This window comes from Branchiostoma belcheri, unplaced genomic scaffold, assembly GCF_001625305.1.
Source record: "Branchiostoma belcheri isolate BF01 breed outbred unplaced genomic scaffold, Haploidv18h27 scaffold179, whole genome shotgun sequence".
Lineage (NCBI taxonomy): Eukaryota > Metazoa > Chordata > Leptocardii > Amphioxiformes > Branchiostomatidae > Branchiostoma > Branchiostoma belcheri.
The window spans coordinates 348,405-370,039 of record NW_017803257.1 but is presented as its reverse complement, the minus strand read 5'-3'; the positions used below and the strand labels follow the sequence as shown (position 1 = coordinate 370,039).

Genomic DNA, 21,635 nt, shown 5'->3' with positions numbered 1-21,635 from the left:
CTGTACAGTTCCTCTAACCTGGATCATCCAATAACACATGTAAGCTTTACAGCCAAGAAAAATTAATAGTAAGACATCCAGGTAACATCAATAGACATCCAGGTAATAAGATATGCCAAAAAACAGTTACTCAAGCAACTGGATATGATTTTGGAAAGGGTCAGATGTTTCAGCATATCAATCAATTATTATTATTAGTTCGTACTAGTCTTATAAACCTGCTTTTCTGACAACTCTCCAGTGTCACTTACGAAAGGTAGTGGATGCTACCCGAAACGTCTGTGACTGTTTCATATCCAGTTGCTTGAGTAACAGTTTTTGGCATTTATGTATCTGTATCTGTATAGCCAGTATAACTGCCCTTCGGCATAACACACCAGCTTCACAGGCACATGGCGCGGCGGCAGCTAGCTATATCACACCGAACGGCTTGTTACACTCACTCTTTGCATATTTGATTGCAGGAGTTGTTTAAAGCTTTCTAGTGATGATGCCTAGCTTTCTAGTGATGATGCCCCAACTGTGCTTGGTGGCAACGACTTCCAGTCTATGATAGTTCTTGGGAAATACAAGATGTACAATATACTTACCTCAAGACTTGGAAGTGCTTGTCCTCCCAGAGAGCCTGAAGCTCCTTGTCCTGAATCTTTCACACTTTCGGGGTAAAAAATGACAAGCGCACACATGAAAGGGCTTCTGATCGAGGTTTGTTTAAACACTGTCAGGACAGTAAACATGTACTTACTGCTGGAATCTTGATGGGAATTCCATGTTCTTCTCAACTCTGAACACTGTTCTCTTGTGTTCCTGGATTGTGCAGGGATAAACTAAGGAGCTATACTAGAGCTAAGACAACCAAACTTGCCATCTTTAGAAAACTTACATATCTGTATCTATATTATGTAAGGTTACAAGGACCAGTCCTGGTGTATATGATTATTAGTAAGAAAAAGGTTTTGTAGGGACATCAGTTTTGAGAACGTGTTCAACTTTTGACCCTCCGTCGCATATAGAAAGCTCACTTATCTGTTGTCAGTGTTCTTGGCTTGTGCATGGGTTTTACTTCTACTAAGGATGTACAAGAGCTTAAGTAGGAAGCCCAAACTTGCCCTCTTTAATCTGCAAATGTCAAGTTAGGTGTAATACAAATTAAGTACTAAGAAGGGTTTTGTGAGGATAACCCTGGTTTCGAGAAACATGTTCAACTTTTGACCCTCTGCATACTATTAGAAAGATCATTTATCTTTGACAAATTTCTTTACATTTACATTGTAGGTCCAAGACTTTTATACATGTAAGCCAATAACTAGAGGTATGATTCAAGCATAACACTACCAAAGAAAAGAGTGCCAAGGCTCTAGGAATGTACAAGTCAGACCTACATGTACATGTATGTCTTCCTTAGAATGCTGTGAGAAAGTCTTGAAGACAGGCATGATGAGTTTGCCCATGTCTTACTGGCACTTCAGACTCACGACTACATGTACGCAAACAACAAGCTGCTGGGAGTGATAGGGAGTCTTGAGGAGGTGTCAGGTTTCCTCAGAACAAGCTGAGAAGTGACAGGGTTGAAGGGAAGATCCTTACCCAGTGAGTTTGAGTAGAAGGGTATTGAGTAGAAGGTGTCACTGTGACAGTGTAAGAATTAGGAGGGTAGAAGCAGAAAGACACTCCTGGTCCCGGGCCGGGAATTAAACCAACACCAAACCCAGGCACCAGCTCACAGCCCCAACGCTGTAACAATTCGGCTAAAAGGTCTAGACCCATCGACCGGGTCAGTTGTTAGCGCCTATAAACCCCCCACTGTTACATGTACAACAGCATTTAAGTGGAAAGTTCTTGCCCATGAGTGTAACGTTACATTTCATCAGTGACTTCCTGTGTTTTAGCAGGTTCTTGTATTTTTCCCCAGTCTCTCTATATATGTGTGTAAGTGAGTGTGAGTTTAAGGGTTGTCATACTTTGTATGGAGTGCATAATTTGGTGGCCCTGCTTCCTGGACCAGAGGGTTGTGAGTTCGAAACCCGGGTGTGGTTGCTCATCCGACTTGCATGTAACTGGAAAGAGATTCAAGTCTGCTTGTTGTACTTCAGTGTTGTTGTTGAAAACAGTGATGGGAATTTCCCAGGTACAATGATCAGTGTTTTGTCCCTGTCCTTGGTGCTGAAGGCGTCATCCCTTCATTTGTTCCAACCTTTCCAGGCCAGAATTTCAGGCTAAATGGACAGGCTTGCATGTCTACAGTAATTGTATCCCTCAAAGAGTGTAATAAGCTTAATGTTATATATCTTATGCTTTCTAAACTGATGCTATACACTTACACTTAGCTCAACCAATGACTTAGTGGCTGCACCTAAGATATCTTTGTACTTTGTACTTTGTCTAAGTTCAAACAACATGGCAAGGGACAGGGGTTTGGTCTATTAAATCCTACTTGTATAACAAAAACAACATTGCAGCATTTATCAGCAGTGAAGCTGACTTTATAAAGACCCAATCCGGTGTAACATAAACCGTATTTAATGGTTTCAGCCGCGACATTTTGATAACTTATCAGTCCCCAAACATCTGGGCTGATCTTTTCATTCCAGTTGAAGATCACTAAAAACATTCTTGTGTTTGTTATAGGCTTATACTTTAAATGTTAGGAATTCCTTCTTCCAGTCTTTAGTGACGGAGACTTAGAAGAAATATTTAAGTGGCATTACCCACTTATCTCACACAAACAATCAAGACGCTGTTTTGAGATTTCTGACGTTTGGATATTCTGAAGTTTTGATAAACTTCTTAGAATTCCTGTGAGCCACTTGGGTTGACAGAAGGAGCCTTGCCCAGGTTCTTAAAGAATTTGATGATAATCTCAGAATTTCATTATAATTGTTTACGAGCTAGAGGGCAACTGAAGGACAAATTCCTTGCTGTCTGGGTCAGTTTCTTATAGCATGCTGGGATTATTAAGAAAACGGCATCAAGAAATGATTTTTTAAACTTTTTTTTTCTGAATTTTATCAACTCTTGATGTTTTTTTCTTTTTTTTGTTTTGCCCTATATCTTGGATGAATGAATGAATACAAATTCAGGATGCCCCAATTCCTTACTGTATGAACTGATAGCTACAGTATGTTTTTACTGTAATTCTTGTTTTTTTTTTTCACTGTACTGTTATGCTCACTGTTTTCACTGTCACTTCTGTACCGTGAACTTATCCTTTTTCCTGCACCTGTCGCCACCATGAATAGCTCTGTGAACACTTTTCTCAGACCGTGAATTTTTGCTACTGTGAACATAAAGGGAGTTAGTCCTTTTGTAGTACCAGAGAGAGTCAGCAGCTAGAATAAGTTTGGTAACAAGGCCATTAGGTCATGTACTGTAGCATGTCCACATTTATATGCCAGTACTAACCCTGTCCCTGATACAGATGTTAGACCATTAATTAACCCAGCTGTCAGGCTGTCTGCATTCCCCACATGCTGCACATGCTCACACAGATTCTCACTGACCTGTTCAGAACCAGAACCACTCAACCCCGGCCTGACCTAGCTTACTGTACACTGCACACTTCATACACACACAGATGCACTCTTACATGCACGCACACACACACACACATGCTCACACAGATTCTCACTGACCTGTTCAGAACCACTCAACCCTGGCCTGACCTAGCTTACTGTACACTGCACACTTCATACACACACAGATGCACTCTTACATGCACGCACACACACACATGCATGCACACATGCTCACACAAATTCACACAGCCACCCAACCCTTAGGTCTGACCTAACTTACTGTACACCAGACACACACTTCACTCACACAGATGCACTCTCACACGCACACACATGCTCACACACATGCTCACACACACACGCACGCATGCACGCACACACACACACACAGAGACACACACACACACGCATGCTCACACAGGCTCTCACTGAACCAGAACGACTCAACCCCAGCCTGACCTAGCTTACTGTACACCACATACATTGTACTTCATACACACATGCACATGCACACACTCGCACATACACACACACACACTCAAAAAACACACACACACACACACGCATGCACTAACACCAGATCTCTCTCTGTCTATCTATCTCTATCTCTCTCTCTCCCTCTCTCTCTGTCCTTTTCTCTCTCTCTATCCCTCTCTTTCTCTCTCTCTCTCTCTCTCTCAATCTCTCGTTAGGGTTACTGTTGGAGCATACTTCAGATGCAGAATATAGAGTTGTCAGAATATGGAAGTGTCAGAACATAGGACTTTACTGCTTTAAATTTACAATGTCCCAAACAGACAACCTATAGCAGTTGTCCCACATGTATCTCTCACCAGTCGTGTATGTCCCACAGATACTCCTGCACCACTTCTGTTAGCCTGTCGCTGGCCTGTCTCCAACAGACACAGTTTTTGTATCACATTCTGGACCGAGACCTGTAAATAACCTGTGGGGAGGTCTGGCCTAACCCTACAACCTGCTCGCATTACTGGGCAAACACACACAGACCTGCTAACATACAGGAAGTCAGAGTTTAATGAGCTGTACACAGAACCAGGGGCAAGAACCTTTCACTTACAAATACACTGTACACAAATGTACTGTCACAGTGACACACACAGACTCTCCCTCAAACTCAAACTTACTCACACATAGAGATACTGGGGAAAATTCAAGAACCTGCTAACTCACAGGAAGGCATTAATGAACTGTACACAGACTCAGAATCTTAACCTTACACTTACAAATGCTGTGACACACTATGCATTGGACTATTCCTCAAACTCACGACTCACTTACACACATATGTAGACAGACTGGGGAAAAATACAAGAACCTGCTAAAACACAGGAAGACAAGTCATTGATGAGCTGTTCACAGACTCAGGGGCAAGAACCTTTCACTTACAAATTCACTGTACACATAATACTGTCACAGTGACACACACAGACTCTCCCTCAAACTCAAACTTACTCACACATAGAGATACTGGGGAAAATACAAGAACCTGGCTAAAACACTGGTCATTATGAGTTGTACACAGAATCAGGGGCAAGAACCTTTCACTTACAAATGCTGTCACAGTGACAGTGACACTTTTGTCAAGAACCTACTACATGTACTGTATTCAAACTCACTGGGCATTGGATCTTCCCTTAAACATAGGGCATAAATACACACAAAAATGATCAAGTGTTGGGACTTAAACTTAAAGCTAAGATTAAAATACACTTACTACTAGAGAAAAAACCATTTAAACACACTGGGAAGAACTCTTGAGCTCCATTCAAACACACACAGACAGCATGGTACCTACTGTATTTGATCAAGAACATTCCCTCAGAGCATGAACTAAGTTATTTCTTGAGATCTATTCAGTCTCTGATTGCAAAGTCAACTTACCCATTTGTAAGGATTCAGTGTTAAAAGGTCTGCATTTCAGCTTTTTGTTGTGTACCGGGGTAGTTTTGATTGTTTAAAGATCATTAAAACGGCTACACTAATTGTAATTACATTTACATGTATGTTTGTTGTGAAAAAGTGAAAAAGATACAGAAATATTCAACTTTAATGAGCTATAATTGAAGAAGTCTTCAATGTTTATTTTCATACTGTGAAATATAAGAGACAGGTTAAGAGGCCAAATTTGTTGAACAATAAACATTAATTTGGTGTAACACACAACACGACTGCTCCTTTCTATCATTAACTGCACCCTGACCCAGAAAAACTAGCCTTGTCTTGTAAACATCACTTAATTAAAACTTTATACAGTGGCATAGTATGTCAGGATACTGTATACAAAGAATGATAGAGTAGACTCTGTATGTCACAAATTAAGCCCTCTCAAAATACCTGCAGAGGTACACGTATAGTCCTCTACCAGCTATGATATAGTTTTGGCACTTTAATTGTACTTATTACAGGGTGTATATAAGTTGTGTAAAGTGCCTTTCCCAAGGGCACAAGATCGGTGTCATGGCAGGGCTCGAACCCGGGACCTTGTGGTTCCGAGTGGAGCACTCTGCTGTTATGCCACAATCTTGAAGACACAGTAACAGATACCAACATCTCCTGCTTAAGTTAAGATCTCCTGTCTTTCCTTCTTCAAGAAGCCGTAGATACCAAGATCTCCTGCTAGGTCTGACTGAATGTCTTAATCATGTCTTGAAGACACTGTAACAGATACCCACACCTCCTGCTAAGTTCAGATCTAATATCTGCCTCCCTCCTTCAGAACACCTCCAGACCCACCAACACCACCCTGGCCCCATTCTGTCACACGCCTTAAAGAAGATGTCCCAAGGTCCAAGATGTGTATAAGAACTTACCCAAGGAGTGCCTAAGAAGCAGTCTTCTGGTACAGACAGACCTTAGTAAGGGCCACCGGTCTTCTGAATCAGAATCCCAGGCAGAAGTCTTAAACTTAAGTACTAACAGTGTAACTTTTACAGTAACTGTTACAGTTACCGTTTATTATTAAACAGGCCTGAAGGGCTCTGGTCAGGACTGGTCCATGGTTGCATTTGGATAGGGATGGGAAAGTACGTTGTACAATAATTCATTTCAATCCTCTCCTCCAAGCAATAAAATTGCTCATTAGAATACTTTGTATTTTGAAGATACTGCTTTCTAATTAGGAATTGAAACTGAATTTTGGGCAGCTCAATTTAAGGAAAAGTCATAAATGCATGTACTTGAAAGTTGCAATGTCTCTCCCATATAGATATTGGAGTTTGTTTGTTGATAGTGTATTAAAAATAATGCATTCAATTTGCTAATGTATTCCCATGGGCTTGAGGGATGTCTTGCAGGAATAAGGACTTTCACTTTCCATCTTGACCTGTTTCCTTAACCCGAGGATCTGGTGTGTCTTCCCAGGAAGTTGTAAGATTCTCCAGGTCTCTTTATTTATAAACCCTGAGTCCCCTGCAACTGACCTCTGACCTCAGCAGCTAAAGACTCTTGGGTTGTTCTTAAGGAACTTTCTGAGGCAAACAGTGAAAGTAAAGGGTGAGGTCGCAGGGGTCAAGCCACAGTGTTTCTTAAAGATGTGAGAAATGTAGACATTGAAAGGAACTGGTGAAGAAATTTTAAAGTTTGAGTGTATAGTATAGATGAGAATCTTAGCATAATGTAATGTACTATGGAGTACATGTATGAGCACAGAACATACTTGTACAATAACTGTATGTTTTATTATTGCATAATGGCCTCCTTCCTTTTGATGCAAGTACATGTTTTATGGTCCTTATGTTTAAGGTTGTCATAGGTTTGAATGTACATGTACCTGTATGTACAAGTCATGCCACAGCCATATTTTATTAGCAGAGTCTGGTAACATTATTGTACATTTTGTATCTGTGTTACCGTATCGGACATCTGGGCATATAGCATACAGTATGTTCCCCATCTGAGCATTATACAGAATGTATCTCATCTGGGCACATATGTATATGATGCAGTAACACACGTGTGCGTACATGTACATCCTATCCATGTGTGTGTATAGACGTTACATGCCCCTGTGTTTTATATGTACACAGTGATGTTAGTGAACCAGCATGAGGACAAATTTACTCCCTGTGTCTGTTCCCTGCATGGTCACACTTGGCCTTCACTGTCACACAGATGGGCTTTTCTGGGTCAAACAAGTTGGGAATCCTCCCTGAATTGGGGTGAGCAAGTATTGGAGAGGGTGGTCATGTAATGTGTGTAACAGTGTCTGTATGTAGGATGGTGGTGGGTCACTGTCCTTGTATATGTCATGTTTATAAAATAGTGTCAGTAATATTAGACAAGTATTGATAAGTTCAGTTAAAGGATACCTACTTAAGCAATAAATAGATATTAGAGTAGAGAGTTGCATCTCTAAATAACTTGCCATACATTGTACCTGAGACAAGTGTTGCGCAATAAAGTTTGACTTGACTTGCAATATACTAAATGAAAGTCAATTGGATTGGGATTGGAAATGGGGGTGGGGGGGGTGGGGTGGCAGGGCTCCATTTCTGCAGCATGTAATGTGGGAGGGGGTACCGACTCCAGTATGTTATGGGGGGGTACCAACTCCAGTATGTTGGGAGGGGATACCGACTCTAGTATGTTATGGGGGGGGGGTCTGTCTCTCTGCAGCAGTATGTACTGTCCCCATTAACACTCCCTAATGGCGGACATGTTTACTCACCTTGGCTTAGAGGTCACTAATGCCCTTCCTGATGAAGGACAAGGACAAGACGCTGGATGTCCTTCTTTTGTCAGGTTAGTGTAAAACTGTCCCTGTAAGCTGGACATGGATTCTGCATTCAATTTTTTTATATTTGATATTTTTCACTAAAGAATACTTATGCGATATTACTTGAACCTGTAGGAGTGTGTAACCTTGTCATGTATCTACAGTAACTACAATGTGTGGTCCAAATACTATTAGTCAAACTTGCTGGTTTCCTTTAATTAGCAGGTACAGTTTACAGGAAATGCTAGGCATATGATACGGTAAGGTTTATACAGGTGTGCACAGGTGAGGTACACACCTGCTAACAGGTTCTGGAGGTGTTCTTTTTAGAACTGTGCCTGTCTAGTTCTGTGCCTGAATGGGTTAGGGTTATAGGACCAGGCAGGGTTCTGGATAGTCTACACATTTCAAAGAAGATTTCCCCCAGTCATGGTTCTGGATATGTGTGGACTATCCACAACAGTGCCTGAGCTTCGTTCTGGATAAAGCACGGTTCTGGATAAAGCATGGTTCTGGATGAAGCATGGTTCTGGATAAAGCACGGTTCTGGATAAAGCACGGTTCTGGATAAAGCATGGTTCTGGATAAAGCACGGTTCTGGATAAAGCATGGTTCTGGATAAAGCATGGTTCTGGATAAAGCGTGGTTCTGGATACAACAGGAGGGTTGTGTTTTCCGAGTGCTGCCTGTTTTGTAGCTGTATTTAATCCGTCTGCAGTGTTTATAAACCAGGACGTCTGCTCTTGTAGACTGGACATAACATTTACATTCCTGACTAAGTTACATGGAGAATATGGGAGACTGTTGGGGAAATACTGGAGTAATGTTACACAACTCGCAGTAAGACCTTACCATATTATTTACTTGTTTCTCAGACATTTTAAGGTGAAAGTAGACATTATAAAAGTAAAAGGCAGGGAGGAAAACTGTGTTGTACATGTACATGTTTGTAACATTTTTGTATATTGTTGGGTTCAATATGTAATTTTTATGAATGTATGTTTTAATGTATGTGCACAGGGATACCTGAAAAGCAGATCAATGGATCTGAGGTATTCCCTGGTAAAATAAATAAACTTGAAACTTGAACTTGAATATGACCATGTTCCATAAACCAGAGTGCACCAAGTCAGACATAAACCTAGCTTTGTTTTTATCATTCTTTTCCAGCAATATTTTTTGAAATCTGAGAACCAACAAATTAAATTGGTGTGGCCTAACCTGCTAATAAACTCTTACATGCAAACTCCAACTTTGTCCAGTAAACTTGTCTTACCTTAACTACTTAAACTTTTAAAAAGTCTTAAAGTTAAGAGTTTCACCTGAAATAATTAAGGTAAACACTATACTTTCTTAACTTCTAAGGCAAGACTTTGAAGACCGTCTTACGTCTGTAATCCTCATCACATCTTACATCAGCCACCTGAAGAAAGTTTGGTCACCTTCTGCAGTCTTGTGGTTCAATCTTGTTTTCGTAGGAAACTTGAGAGTTTTGATATTGTTGTTTTTTTTTAGCATCAAGACTTTGAAGTCTTTTCCCGTTGAGTCTATAATGTTTATCACTTATAGTAACTACTTACATCTAACGGATACTCCAAGCAAAGTGATGAAGAAAACAGTTTTGCAAGGTGGTCTTGTGGTTAGGGTTGTTGACTCAGAATCCAAAGGTCCTGGGTTCGAATCTCTGACAGTCCCAGTTGTGTTGTAGCCTTCAAGGGAAAGGCACTTATTTCCTCACTCAACTCGAGTTAAAATGAGTACCTAGCTTTGGTAAGGGACATCCTCTCGTATGAGAGGTATATAGCCAAAGGCACTGTGTTTGAGAGCCACACCCCGAGCACACTTAACCCTTGTCCTGCTGGCATTCCTGGCACACTATTTTTCAATAATTTCATGTCTTAATGAGTTAATCAGATCATAGACCCCCAAATTTTTTTGCCCTGCAGTGGCATAGTTACTTCCGCATTCGTTGCGTTTCGCTGCGGTGTGATGCGTTGCACGAGAAATACCCCCAAATCGTACCTATGCAGGGTGCTATATAATATATATATAGATGTTACTGTATGTGCAGAACAACAATTGTTGCGCTCAGCAGGACAAGGGTTTTAAGAACCTGCCACACTTACCAAAAAGAGCTGGGGTCCTTCCTGGTGTTAGACCTTACAGTCCGGTCTTACACAGCTTGTACTTACTGTACAAAACTGCATTGTTATTCCTATAGCATAGGTGGTTTACCCCAAAACAAACAAACAAAAAACAAAAAAACATAGTCTGATCACCTTACCAACAGACCTGTGGTTTGAGATTGTTTATACAAGAAGCCAAAGAAAGAATTTTAGCAGCAGAAAGTTTCAGCAAGACTTTACAATGTTTCCTTTTCCCTGTTCATAATGTTTATCACTCACTGTATCAGTTACTTAAGTCGATAAAGGTTCAGACCCCTTAAAGACAGACTTGTGGGCCCTGCTTTTCTTAAGGGGTCTACCAGGTTGTTTTCAGATGTAACTTGAGAACTTTCGCTGTCTCTTTCCTCTGTGTAAAATCAGATTGTTGATCTTAAGTATCGGTTACAGAATTGTGACAAAGAAAACGCGGTTTGATCACCTTGTAGACAAATTTATGGGTTCTGCTAGTTCCTAAGGATATTGCCAGGTGGCTAGAGTCGAGAGTCCCAATTTTACTGTAAGTTTTGAAATATTCGCACTGTGGCTTCATTTTCATAGTAGATGGTGCCTCTCTACTGTTAAATCATTATGCTGCGGACTTGAGAGCATGTTTTCATACTGTTACTGTTTTCAACTAGTTGATGAAGAAAACATGGTCTTAACAGTTGTAGAGTGCTTGACAATGTAAACTTTCCTGAGAACTGCTTTTCAGTCCTCAAGGAGACTAGGCAAGGAGACACTGACAGTAAAACATCTTGAGAGAACTGTCCATAAGAAACCCTTACCAGAAGTGTTGCACTGTCTTTGATGTTCGAAGGATGGACCCTCCTGCTTAAAAGTTAAACAAATAATCCAAGTCCAGTTGTCGAGTTGTCACTGTGTTCTTTCCTACAATTTACCAACACACAACTGTTACAGTACTGTATCTCAGTCCTCCTCTCTCTAGACCCACAATGAAACAAACATCTTAAGGGCTTAATCTGAATTGTTTATAAGAAATCCTTACCAGTTCTTGTCCCAAGTATCACAGTTTCTCCCTCTGCTAAAGTCCAACATCCAACGGCCAAGTTCTTACAACTGTTGTTCCCTACAGACCCCCACAGTACTGTATCCAAGCCTGCCCACACCACACTAAGGCCACCCTCCAGCCAGCCTCCCCTCATGTACAGACTGTGCAAATCTGCTGCAGGCTGGGCCCTGTCTGTGTGCTGTTTATGTAGAAACCTGACCCGACCTGTCTGTGTAAACACTACCGCCCCCCTCCCACCCTCTGTATCATGGCTGCAGAGGTCACCTGTCAAGGTCAAGCAGGGTTATTATGGGTTCTTTGGTTTGTTCAGATATGGTTACAAGAAAGAAAAGTTTATACATGTAGACTATCAATGGCGTTTTTTTCCAGGCACATCTAGATGGAAGTATACTCCATCTAACCCTATGGACAACTCTGAACATGATTGTACAAATCCTGCTATGCCTCAGGAGCTATTTAGTTGTATTTAGTTTTATATATAAAGCATTGAGATGTACCTACATGTGCTAGACAGTATAATTATATATAATGGCTTTATCAGGAAGCTACATGTAATGTGTTATTTGCCTGTGTCCTGTACAGATGCAGATGGAATGATCCTCCACCTGACCCACTGTGTGTTTGTATGTTTGTTTGTTTGTTTATTTACCTGTTCCCTGTGTCCCATACAGATGCGGACGGGACGATCCTCCACCTGACCCACAGTGTGTTTGTTTGTTTGTTTATTTACCTGTTCCCTGTGTCCTGTACAGATGCAGACGGGATGATCCTCCATGACGGAAACGTGAGTCCGTCAGACCTGCTCGACGACTACGGCATGCAGAACGGAATGGGGCATCCTGGGTACGGGAGGTCGGTACAGCACTTCTGTCTTTTATTTATTTATTTATTTATTCAGAATTGCAACATGACAATACAAAGTGTGCACTAGGCAGCAAGTATGCTGATAGCGTGCACACCTAACACATACCTGGACATATGACATAGAAAAACAACAATGAATAGTTAGGACAAGATATATATGCACAAATAACAATTATCTAATAAAATTACACCTATAATTGTCTTTTTTTTTGTTGATTTGACAACAGACACACAGGCAGTGTCCATTACAAAGTGCTTGCAGTTTTTATAGTAAACTTACTTTACATGCGATGCTACATACAAGTATATGTACATCTGATGCCCCCTATTGCCCAGACATCGAACCGCATCCACAAAACCCTGTACATGTAACCAAGGACATTCAACACTTTGATGTAACACACACATTACAGCCCTCCTGTTGCCTGTTACAAAGGACATGCTACTACATGTAGCACTAGTATGTCTTTCAAATGCCCCCCATTGCCCAAAGATGGAACTGCACCCTCCCCACCTGTACATGTAACACATTACAGGCTTCCTGTTTCTTATTACAAAGGGCCTATAGTACATGCATGCCTTTCAAATGCCCCCTATTGCCCAGACACCAAACTGCACCCACCCCACCTACATGTAACACCTACATTACAGCACTCCTGTTTCCCAGTACAAAGGGCGTACATGTAAGTTTTCAAATGCCCCCTATTCCCAGACACCAAACTGCATCCACCTGTACATATAACACATACGGTACACGTAGTATGTACATGTACTATTGCCCAAATGGAGCTGCACCCACCTGTACATGTAACACCTACATTACAGTCCTGCTGTTTCCCGTCTATGCTTCGTTATGAGTGATGGCCGAGTGCTGGATGAATTCGGGCAGCCGCTCTCCCTGTCACAACACCACAGACTCACGCACACCAGGTTTAACATTCACACATCCAAGGGGTACATACATGGCGTAATGTTGGATTCAGTGCAGGTTAACATGCATGGCACACAATGCAGCAGGAGACAAGCACATCAGCAGAATATACTTTACCAGTGCAAAAACCATCTACAGTTTTTGAATGTCAAATTTTTATACAACTTTGACCAAACATCTAACAAAAAAAGGAAAAATCCAGGTTTTATAGGTGCAGTACATTCTGCCAATGTGCTCATGAGATATACACACGTTTCAGGTTGTACCTTTGGGTATAGCAGGGTTGCTGCTGGTGTTAGGTCATCTGTGCACGTCAGGGTTATAGGTGAAAGGGCAAAGGGCAAAGGTTAGTAAGGCAGGGGAAGGTGAGAGGACAGTAGATCTGTCCATGGTGCTGATTGGCTGTTAGCTCCCCTTCCAGCGTGCTGATTGGCCAATTAGTAGATCTGTCCATGGTGCTGATTGGCCAATCAGTAGACCTGTCCCTGGTGCTGATTGGCCAATCAGTAGATCTGTCCATGGTGCTGATTGGCCAGTCTTTAGATCTGTCCATGGTGCTAATTGGCCAATCAGTAGTTCTGTCCATGGTGCTGATTGGCCAATCAGAAGATCTGTCCATGGTGCTGATTGGCCAATCAGTAGACCTGTCCATGGTGCTGATTGGCCAATCAGTAGACCTGTCCCTGGTGCTGATTGGCTAATCAGTGGATCTATCCACGGTGCTGATTGACCAGTCAGTAGATCTATCCATGGTGCTGATTGGCCAATCAGTAGATCTGTCCATGGTGCTGATTGGCCAATCAGTAGACCTGTCCATGGTGCTGATTGGCCAATCAGTAGACCTGTCCCAGTGTGCTGATTGGCTGTTTGCTGATGATACCAGTGTGCTGATTGGCTGTTAGCTTTTGTACCAGCCCGCTGATTGGCTGTTGGCTCCCATACAAGCGTGCTGATTGGCTGTTGTGTTGCAGGTACGACCCAGGATACGACGGTCCGTACTTCATGATGAACGGGCAGCCTGTGGACGAGTTTGGCCGTCCGGCGTACCCGTACGAGGTGCCTGTGGATCCGTACGGCCGTCCGATAACACCGGGCGATATGGAGGGGGAACACCCGGGATACGGGTACAGATAGGGGAGTATTAACTAAACCATTACAACATTACAGCTGTAATAGTAAAGGATGCAACAAGCGTACAAAATGTAATGAGTCGGTAACAAATTTGTTGTCGTATTTCAGTCATCTGTTATTCACTATGTACAAATGGTAGGAATATTCTCATCCAAATGTTCCTTACACTGGGATACTGGTAAAGATATAGGGCAGGGCAACTGATTCAACACAATGAACAATGTTTCAAAAAGTAAGCTAACAACATCATTAGAGATGTGAAGACGATAACAAGACAAATCAGTTGATTTGGTTACCGTAATAAACTTTTAATGCAAAGTAAAACAGCTGTAAGACTAGGAGACACAAGACTGTCACTTACAATGAATCCAATAACAAGTTTAAAAAGGTATTTTTAATTAAGATAAGTTGGTAACAACTTTGTTGCTCACTTTCAAGATTTAACATAAGTCACGCCCAAAGCATGCCGCACATCAAATATTATGACAACACAATTTACACTTAATCCTGCTGATATACATGTACAATAGCATAGACTATTCTGGAGTCACAGAAAATTTGTTAAGTGTTCTTTGAAGGGCAATTGCCTAAGCTATCATTTGTGATGTGTTTTTGTACCTGTACTTAGGGCTGAAAAAGTATTGTTAATTGAGATAAGTTGGTAACAAATTTGTTGCTCACTTTCAAGACTTAACATCAGTCACGTCCAAAGCATGCCGCACATCAAATATTATGACAACACAATTTACACTTATCCTTCTTATATACATGTACATGAGAGCATAGACTATTCTGGAGTCACAGAAAATTTGTTAAGTTTCCTTTGAAGGGCAAATGCCTATGCTATCAATTGTGATGTGTTTTTTACCTGTACTTAGGGCTGTGTTTGTGAAGTGAATTAAAAAAAGGAAGCCAATATATGCCTAAAACACTGCTGTAGGGGCTGTTGGTTTGTTTCTGTTGTCTGTTAAGACCCAAGGCTATTCATTGGATCAACTAGCAGTAATGACATCTGAAATAAAACTCGTCTCTGAGTTATCTGCTTAATTGCTTTTATCCCTCCAAGGTGGCTGTTTTATTCAGTTTAAGATGGACTTTAGTCATTTGGGACTCCTGACGTGCTACTTTCCTTTCCATCTGCCTTGCCTGGTTCATGTACTTTCTCGCTTTTCGGTCATGACCCTGCTTTTTCCAGGCTGCCGCCAGGCAGCTGAGTGAAGCAGCGATACCAAGAGTTTCCGCACGAGCGCCGTACAAGTTTCTCTGCACCTGCAGGGCTCGCTCAAAGCAGTCAATGGCTTTTTTCTTCTCACCAAGGCGAAGACAAGCCGACCCGATGAATTGGAGCAATGGGGCGATTTGAGGGTGTGCTGTGCCATGGATTGTTTCACACCTCTCCAGTGCCAGTTCGAAGTAGTCAACGGCTTTCCTGTGATTACCTTGTTTGCTCCAAGTAAATCCCATTTCTCTGAGTGTAGAGGCAATGTGTGGATCTGCTGGATGAGAGTCATAGATAGTCATGGACATTTGCAGTGACTGTTCATAGAAGCCCAGTGCTTTTGGGTAATTCTTCAGGCTCTCATAGGCTACTGCCAAGTTTCTAAGTATGGCGGCAGTGGTCGCATGTGTAGTGTTTTCACCATAGACCGCTTTCTGCATCTGCAGCGCCTGTTCATAGCGTTCAACGGCTTTACTGTCATCATCCAAACATCGCAACGCATGTCCCATGTTATTGAGTGTGCTAGCAATCTTAGGGTGTTCCGCATTCGGACCAAGGACACTTTGATACATCTCCAATGATAGCTCGAGGTAGGTCAGTGCTTCCTGGTGATTTTCAAGGTTAGTACAGGCCGCCCCCATGTTGGCAAGAATTTCTGCAATTTCAGGATGTGGTGTGTTTTGACCATGTACGGCTTTGTCCATCTGTAGTGCCTCTTCATAGTACGTCATTGCCTTACTGCTATCCCCCAGTTTACCCCATGTTGTCCCCAGGTTATTGAGTGTATTGGCAATGGCTGGATGTGGTTTATCTGGACCATAGACCGTCTTTAAAATCTGCAGAGCCTCCTCGTAGCATATGAGTGCTTCTTCATGTTTCTCCAACCTCCACAGAACGGACCCGAGGTTGCTGAGAGCACCGGCAGTGTCAGGATGGGCTTCAGTATGGAGTCTTCTCCTCATGTCCACCCCCTGTTGTGCATACATGATTGCCTGCTTTGGGTCCAGGTTGTTCCACGACGTTGTAAGACTGCTGAGTGAATGTGCAATAAGAGGATGTGCCTTGTCGCCATAGAAAACCGTGTACGTTTTCAGTGCTAACTTTCTATAGTTGAGAGCCTTATGAGGTTTCCCCAGCTCATGCCAGGCTGCTCCCAGCAGGGTTAAGGATACCGCTATGTCAGGATGGGCTGTATTCTGACCATACAGAGTGTTCCTCATCTTCAGGCTCTGTTCGATGGAGCTGACGGCCTTCTTATTATCACCCTTATTGCTCCAAACTAAACCTATGTTGTGATATGAGGTGGCAATATCGCGATGTGCTGTTTTTACACCATAGCATTTCTGATGCATCTTCAATGTTTCTTCGAAATGGTGAAGTGCTTTCTCATAGTTACCAAGCCTGTCATAAGACAACCCGAGAAGGGTTAGTGCATCAGTAGTACCAGAGTGTATATTGTCAAATGTTGTCTCATTGACATCAACTTCCTTGAACATGGCCAGTCCTTTCTCAAGGTAACTGATTGCCGTCCTATAATCAGCCAGGTCATGATAGGCTGACCCTAACTTGACCAGGGACATGGCAGTATCAGGCCTCGTGCTTGGTCCATGGGGTATCCGGGACATCTCAAGGGCGTGTTGAAAATATTTCATTGCATTTCTTTGATCGCCCAAGTTTTTCCACGCAGTCCCCAAATTCGATGTGACTTTTACCAGTTCCGAATCATCTACTACATGTATATCAGGCCTGACGTTTCCATAACATTTGATAGCTTCGCTGTTATTGCCCAATAAGAGATACATGTCCCCTTTCACTAATGGAGAGTTTTGAAATAGACTTATGTTTGTCAACGTGCACTTTTGATTATTGCAAACCGGTTCGTTTGACAGAAAGAGGTTCAAAGGCATTGCTGTAAAGTAATATCTGAACAGCTGGTTCACATCAGGAATGTGGAACACCTTTTGTAATTTGCTGTTCTGCTCATCACTGTTCTGCTGTGATGCTGGCATCGCTGACAAGGCTGACAGGTTTTCCTTCTGTCCACCGTTTGTGATGTAGGTTCTCAGTCTGAGTTCTGCTGAGATGCTGACCAGAACCTTCAGGTGATGCGCGTTTTCTGCACTGACAACCCCTTCAGTTTTCATGTCTTCAATGGTCTGCCAAACGGTCGAGGGGACGATGTTTGACCTCAGTGCCAAACAGTCCACTGCAAGAGATGGGAAGCGATAGATCTGTTTCTTCACATCCAATAGGATGGCAGTCGGTACTTGTCCTTGAGCGTCTCTAAAATTCTCGCGAATCGTCTCCTTTGCCAGTTGCTGAGCCATTTCGCCACCACGAGACTGCAGAGTTTCGACTACAAGAGCATCATAGTCATCTACTAACCCCTGCTCTCCTGCAATCAAACAAACATTTCTCAAGACACTACAGAGGTGATAACCTTCCTCCAGGTACAGTGAAAAGTCTGTTTCTAAGATACCAGCCATGTTACTTGGTGTGCGGATGAGTTCACTGGGTGGTTCAGTTGCAGTCCCTTGCCTACCCAGTGGAGTCTTGCTTGCCTTTGGCATGGAGCCGTCAAATGCAAACCCACGTGGTGTAACACAGTCATAGTACCAACACTCCAGTGGGTCGTCTGAGTAGAAGTCATTCAGACTTTTGATCCCCAGGGCTGGGAGAATGGTTTCTCCCAGGTTGACCACCTTGAGGTGCAGGTAGTGAGTCAGTCGGCGGAAATACGCGGCGTTTGCTTCATTTTCCTCCTCTACCAATATGGCAAACTCCAGGTCTGAGTACGGAGTTACCAGTCCTGTGGCCTGTGAACCCAAACCTATCAGGGCATACTTACAGGGAGGGGGACCCATCACTGAGATACACTCATCTACTAGACGCCCAATGAACTCTTTTCTTTCTTCTGCAATTTTATCAAACAACTGTCTGACAGCGTCAGCCCGCTTGGCTTCTATCTCTCTTGCTAACTGACTTTCCTCGTCATGTATGTAGGGGTTCGAGTCTTGGTCAATGGTTTCCATCTCGTGTTTGATTTGATCTCGAATTTTCCTGAGTTGGTCCTTGTGTGTAAGAGTGTTACCACCATACATGTTTTCTGTTATGATATCTATACCTAAGCCATATTCGAGGAACTGTCTTTCTACTTGTACAACTGCTTTGTTAATCTTACGTTTTAATGCTCTTTTCCCCGACCTGGCCAGTGCTGCATGGTAGAGTGCTGCCGCCTTGACAAAGTCTCCCCCGTCACCTGTTTGACAGCCTCGCCGGCAGTAGACATCGCCCAACTTGTGCAGCGGTGATACTTCTCTTTCGTACTGGAGAATTGTAGGATCTGTAGAAAACAACACGTTCGTAATTTATTATCTTTATTGCTCATTCTTTTCACAAATGTAGAACAGCAGGGATGAGCAGAAGCGCATCCCCCTAAATTAGGTACAATTTGTCGCATTTTTCCACATCAATGTTGGGAAACATCTAGTATAGCGTATATACAAAAGACACATACAAAAGTATTCCAAAAAATATACACAATGTTGCTTGGTCAAGTTATGCGAGGTCCAGTGTAGGTTCAAGACCCGGAAGGTAAGATGTTCTAAAGTCTGATGGCGTAGTGCAGGAATGACTGCTGCAGTCGTTTGGTTCTTGCATGGGGAACAGTGATGTTATGACCGTTCCTCAGTGCTCTTCCTATGGCTATGACAGATTGTCTCTGGGCAGGAACCAGGTTTGGAGTTTGGGGTATATAGAACACTAGGCGTCCTACTGCTAGAAACTTAAATTGATCATTGTTCCTCTGTGTGTGACTGTAAAGAATGCACGTCAGAATGTACGACAAATGTTAAAATGTTGCACTTTACTACCAACACAGATTACTAGTAACTTTCATGACAATGTGTTCATGTTGTTTGGTATTCTAAGTAAGAATTCCCTACCTCTGACATGTACGAGCCTGAGTGCTGCTGCAAAGTGCTTCTCTGCTGAGTCCAGGTCTCCCCTCTGTACAGCCTTCTCTCCTTTCTGCAGTTCATCATTGTACTGCCTAGTAGATAATGCATGCATGAAGCAAAGAAGGAATGAAGAAATGATCAAATAATTAATACTGTGTTCTGCGGCCTTAAGTCCAATTCATCAACTGACGTCACTCACCTGGACATGTCATCATTAGCGAGAACACCTTGAGTCCCGTCTGAAGGCGAGAGCGTGGCCGTGTCTGTGCCCTCTGGTGGCTCGCTCCTTCTTCTCAGCGCCATCTAAAATAACCAGACTGTTGTCAACATCCTAGAAATATTTCCTTCCCACCCCCCATACATGTAGATGCCATACGTTGAACCCTGTACAATACTTGTGTACTAAAGTTACAAATACAATCGCTTGCCCCTGTTCCAACATGATCTTAACATGTACGAAATATGATCTGGGACACTGTATTAACTTACATGTGTCTTTGTTACTCGTAACTATGTGCATAGTCCAATGGACGTCAAAAGGATATGACGGCACAACGTTTACCAGTTTCGACTCAAGTCTTCATTAGAACGGCCTTTACTACTCTCCAAGCAAAGTTTGATGGGGGAAGACCTTTTTATATATGGCCCCTTTCTTGTCGCTACTCCCACCAACCTTGCCATGGCATATTGGACCCTCCCCGGCCAATGGATACTGCCTGGCAAATTTGATACTGTTTTTTTGATACTGCCTAGAGATTATGCCTCAACCAAGAATCCCCACAAATCACTATTTATTGGTGTGGGGAGCACCAGCAACCTTGTCGTGACCGCACCCACCCCCCGAGCATTTATTTTAACTTTCATGTTTTCCTTCACGTTGGCATCCACGGTTCAGACTTCCGGGTGTCTTTAACCAAGGCTAGCTACCATTATATATAATAGTACCCTTTCGTATCTCCCTTCTCGCATTAAACAGACTCCATGCATTTTACAAGCGTTTCCCACTACATGTAGTACAATAAACAGTAAGCTCAGTCTCAATTTACCCACCTCTCTGTGAACTGCCTTCTATGATGTCGGACCTCTGCCGCTTGCTGATTAGTACCTTTACTGATGATGCACTTCGGCGTTCTGATGTGTGTAGGGCAACTGGATTCACTCTTACGGACTTAAGAACTGCGAAGACTATACAAAGGGAACTACCTAACTGTGCACGCTGGACTTACAAAGGGTCCTAGGCCATTCCTGGCCGAGGCTATCACCAACGGAATCCGGACACTGTTTACTAGTACTTCCGCTACCACGGCTACAAAATAGTCCGAAGAAAGAATTCGAAGCAACCGAAAGATAGATTTAAGCCTTGATTTGCCACCCGCCTGTACGGTCCCACGGCTGCTCTCTGAGCGTAGAGGCGCGTTTGTTGGCCGTTTTGTCCCTAACTACGAAACTACTGGTAAGTCCCGACGTGGAAACCCCCCGTGACTCATGACCCCCTTACGTCATCGCAGTATGAATACCTGCGGCATCAGGTATCAACAGTAAACAAAGGTGTTATTTGTGAAGCAGCGGCTAAAAATACGCGGGGCTTTCCAGCAGTTTCCAATGCTGTATTATTGATAGTTACAAGTAGAACACTTTCTCGAACTCAGACAAAACAAAATTTAGATATCATGAGCTCCCGTCGTGTTTTATTGTTAGTTTTGTACATACATGCATCCACCTGTTTTACTCTGGCTTGAGCATATTTACAGTTACGACTCTAGGACATGACGGGTCGAAATCCTAGTAATAGATGGTTCGCACAGGACCTAGGCAAATATACACGACGAGTCCTTCGCTATCCCCAACTGGCTAGCAGCCATTATATTGTTGTACACATTTGCCGATGATCACTGGATCAACAATCTTTGTTATTGAGGTTACATTCCCGACTGTTGTCAGTTTCTTTCCACCCAACCTTCGGTCGTGTTAGTTGGCAATGTTGTCCTTAATAACATGAATTCTGTACGCAAAAAAAGGATGCCCCCGTGAGGCCATGACCTATGATATGCAACATCACAAATAATCTTATACACTATCATTAACG

The 21,635-nt window shown here is 42.7% G+C and overlaps 2 protein-coding genes across 2 annotated transcripts in view; one reads left to right on the top strand and one right to left on the bottom strand.

Moving 5' to 3' along the window:
* LOC109467244 (kinesin-associated protein 3-like) overlaps window positions 1–15,397 on the top strand; it is a 74,763-nt gene extending 59,366 nt beyond the window's left edge. Inside the window, 2 exon segments of the mRNA XM_019765186.1 lie at window positions 12,198–12,297; window positions 14,212–15,397. Of these exon segments, the coding sequence (XP_019620745.1) occupies window positions 12,198–12,297; window positions 14,212–14,374 (263 nt within the window). The 3' untranslated portion in view covers window positions 14,375–15,397.
* Window positions 15,398–15,424: 27 nt separating this feature from the next.
* On the bottom strand, window positions 15,425–19,852 carry LOC109467233. Its single transcript, XM_019765176.1, has 6 exons — window positions 19,749–19,852; window positions 19,535–19,641; window positions 18,772–18,933; window positions 18,133–18,378; window positions 17,578–17,985; window positions 15,425–16,875 (listed from the first exon to the last, which is right to left on the bottom strand). The coding sequence occupies exons 1-6, from the start codon at window positions 19,850–19,852 to the stop codon at window positions 15,425–15,427; spliced, it is 2,478 nt and encodes an 825-aa protein (XP_019620735.1).
* Window positions 19,853–21,635: the final 1,783 nt, after the last annotated feature.

Coding starts and splice junctions, on each gene's coding strand:
- LOC109467233 (XM_019765176.1), bottom strand. CDS start 19,852: ATGGCGCTGAGAAGAAGGAGCGAGCCACCAGAGGGCACAGACACGGCC. Junction 18,379..18,771: donor GGGGAAAAGAGCATTAAAAC/GTAAGATTAACA, acceptor CTCCGTACTCAG/ACCTGGAGTTTGCCATATTG. Junction 16,876..17,577: donor GCCAGCATCACAGCAGAACA/GTGATGAGCAGA, acceptor ATCACAACATAG/GTTTAGTTTGGAGCAATAAG.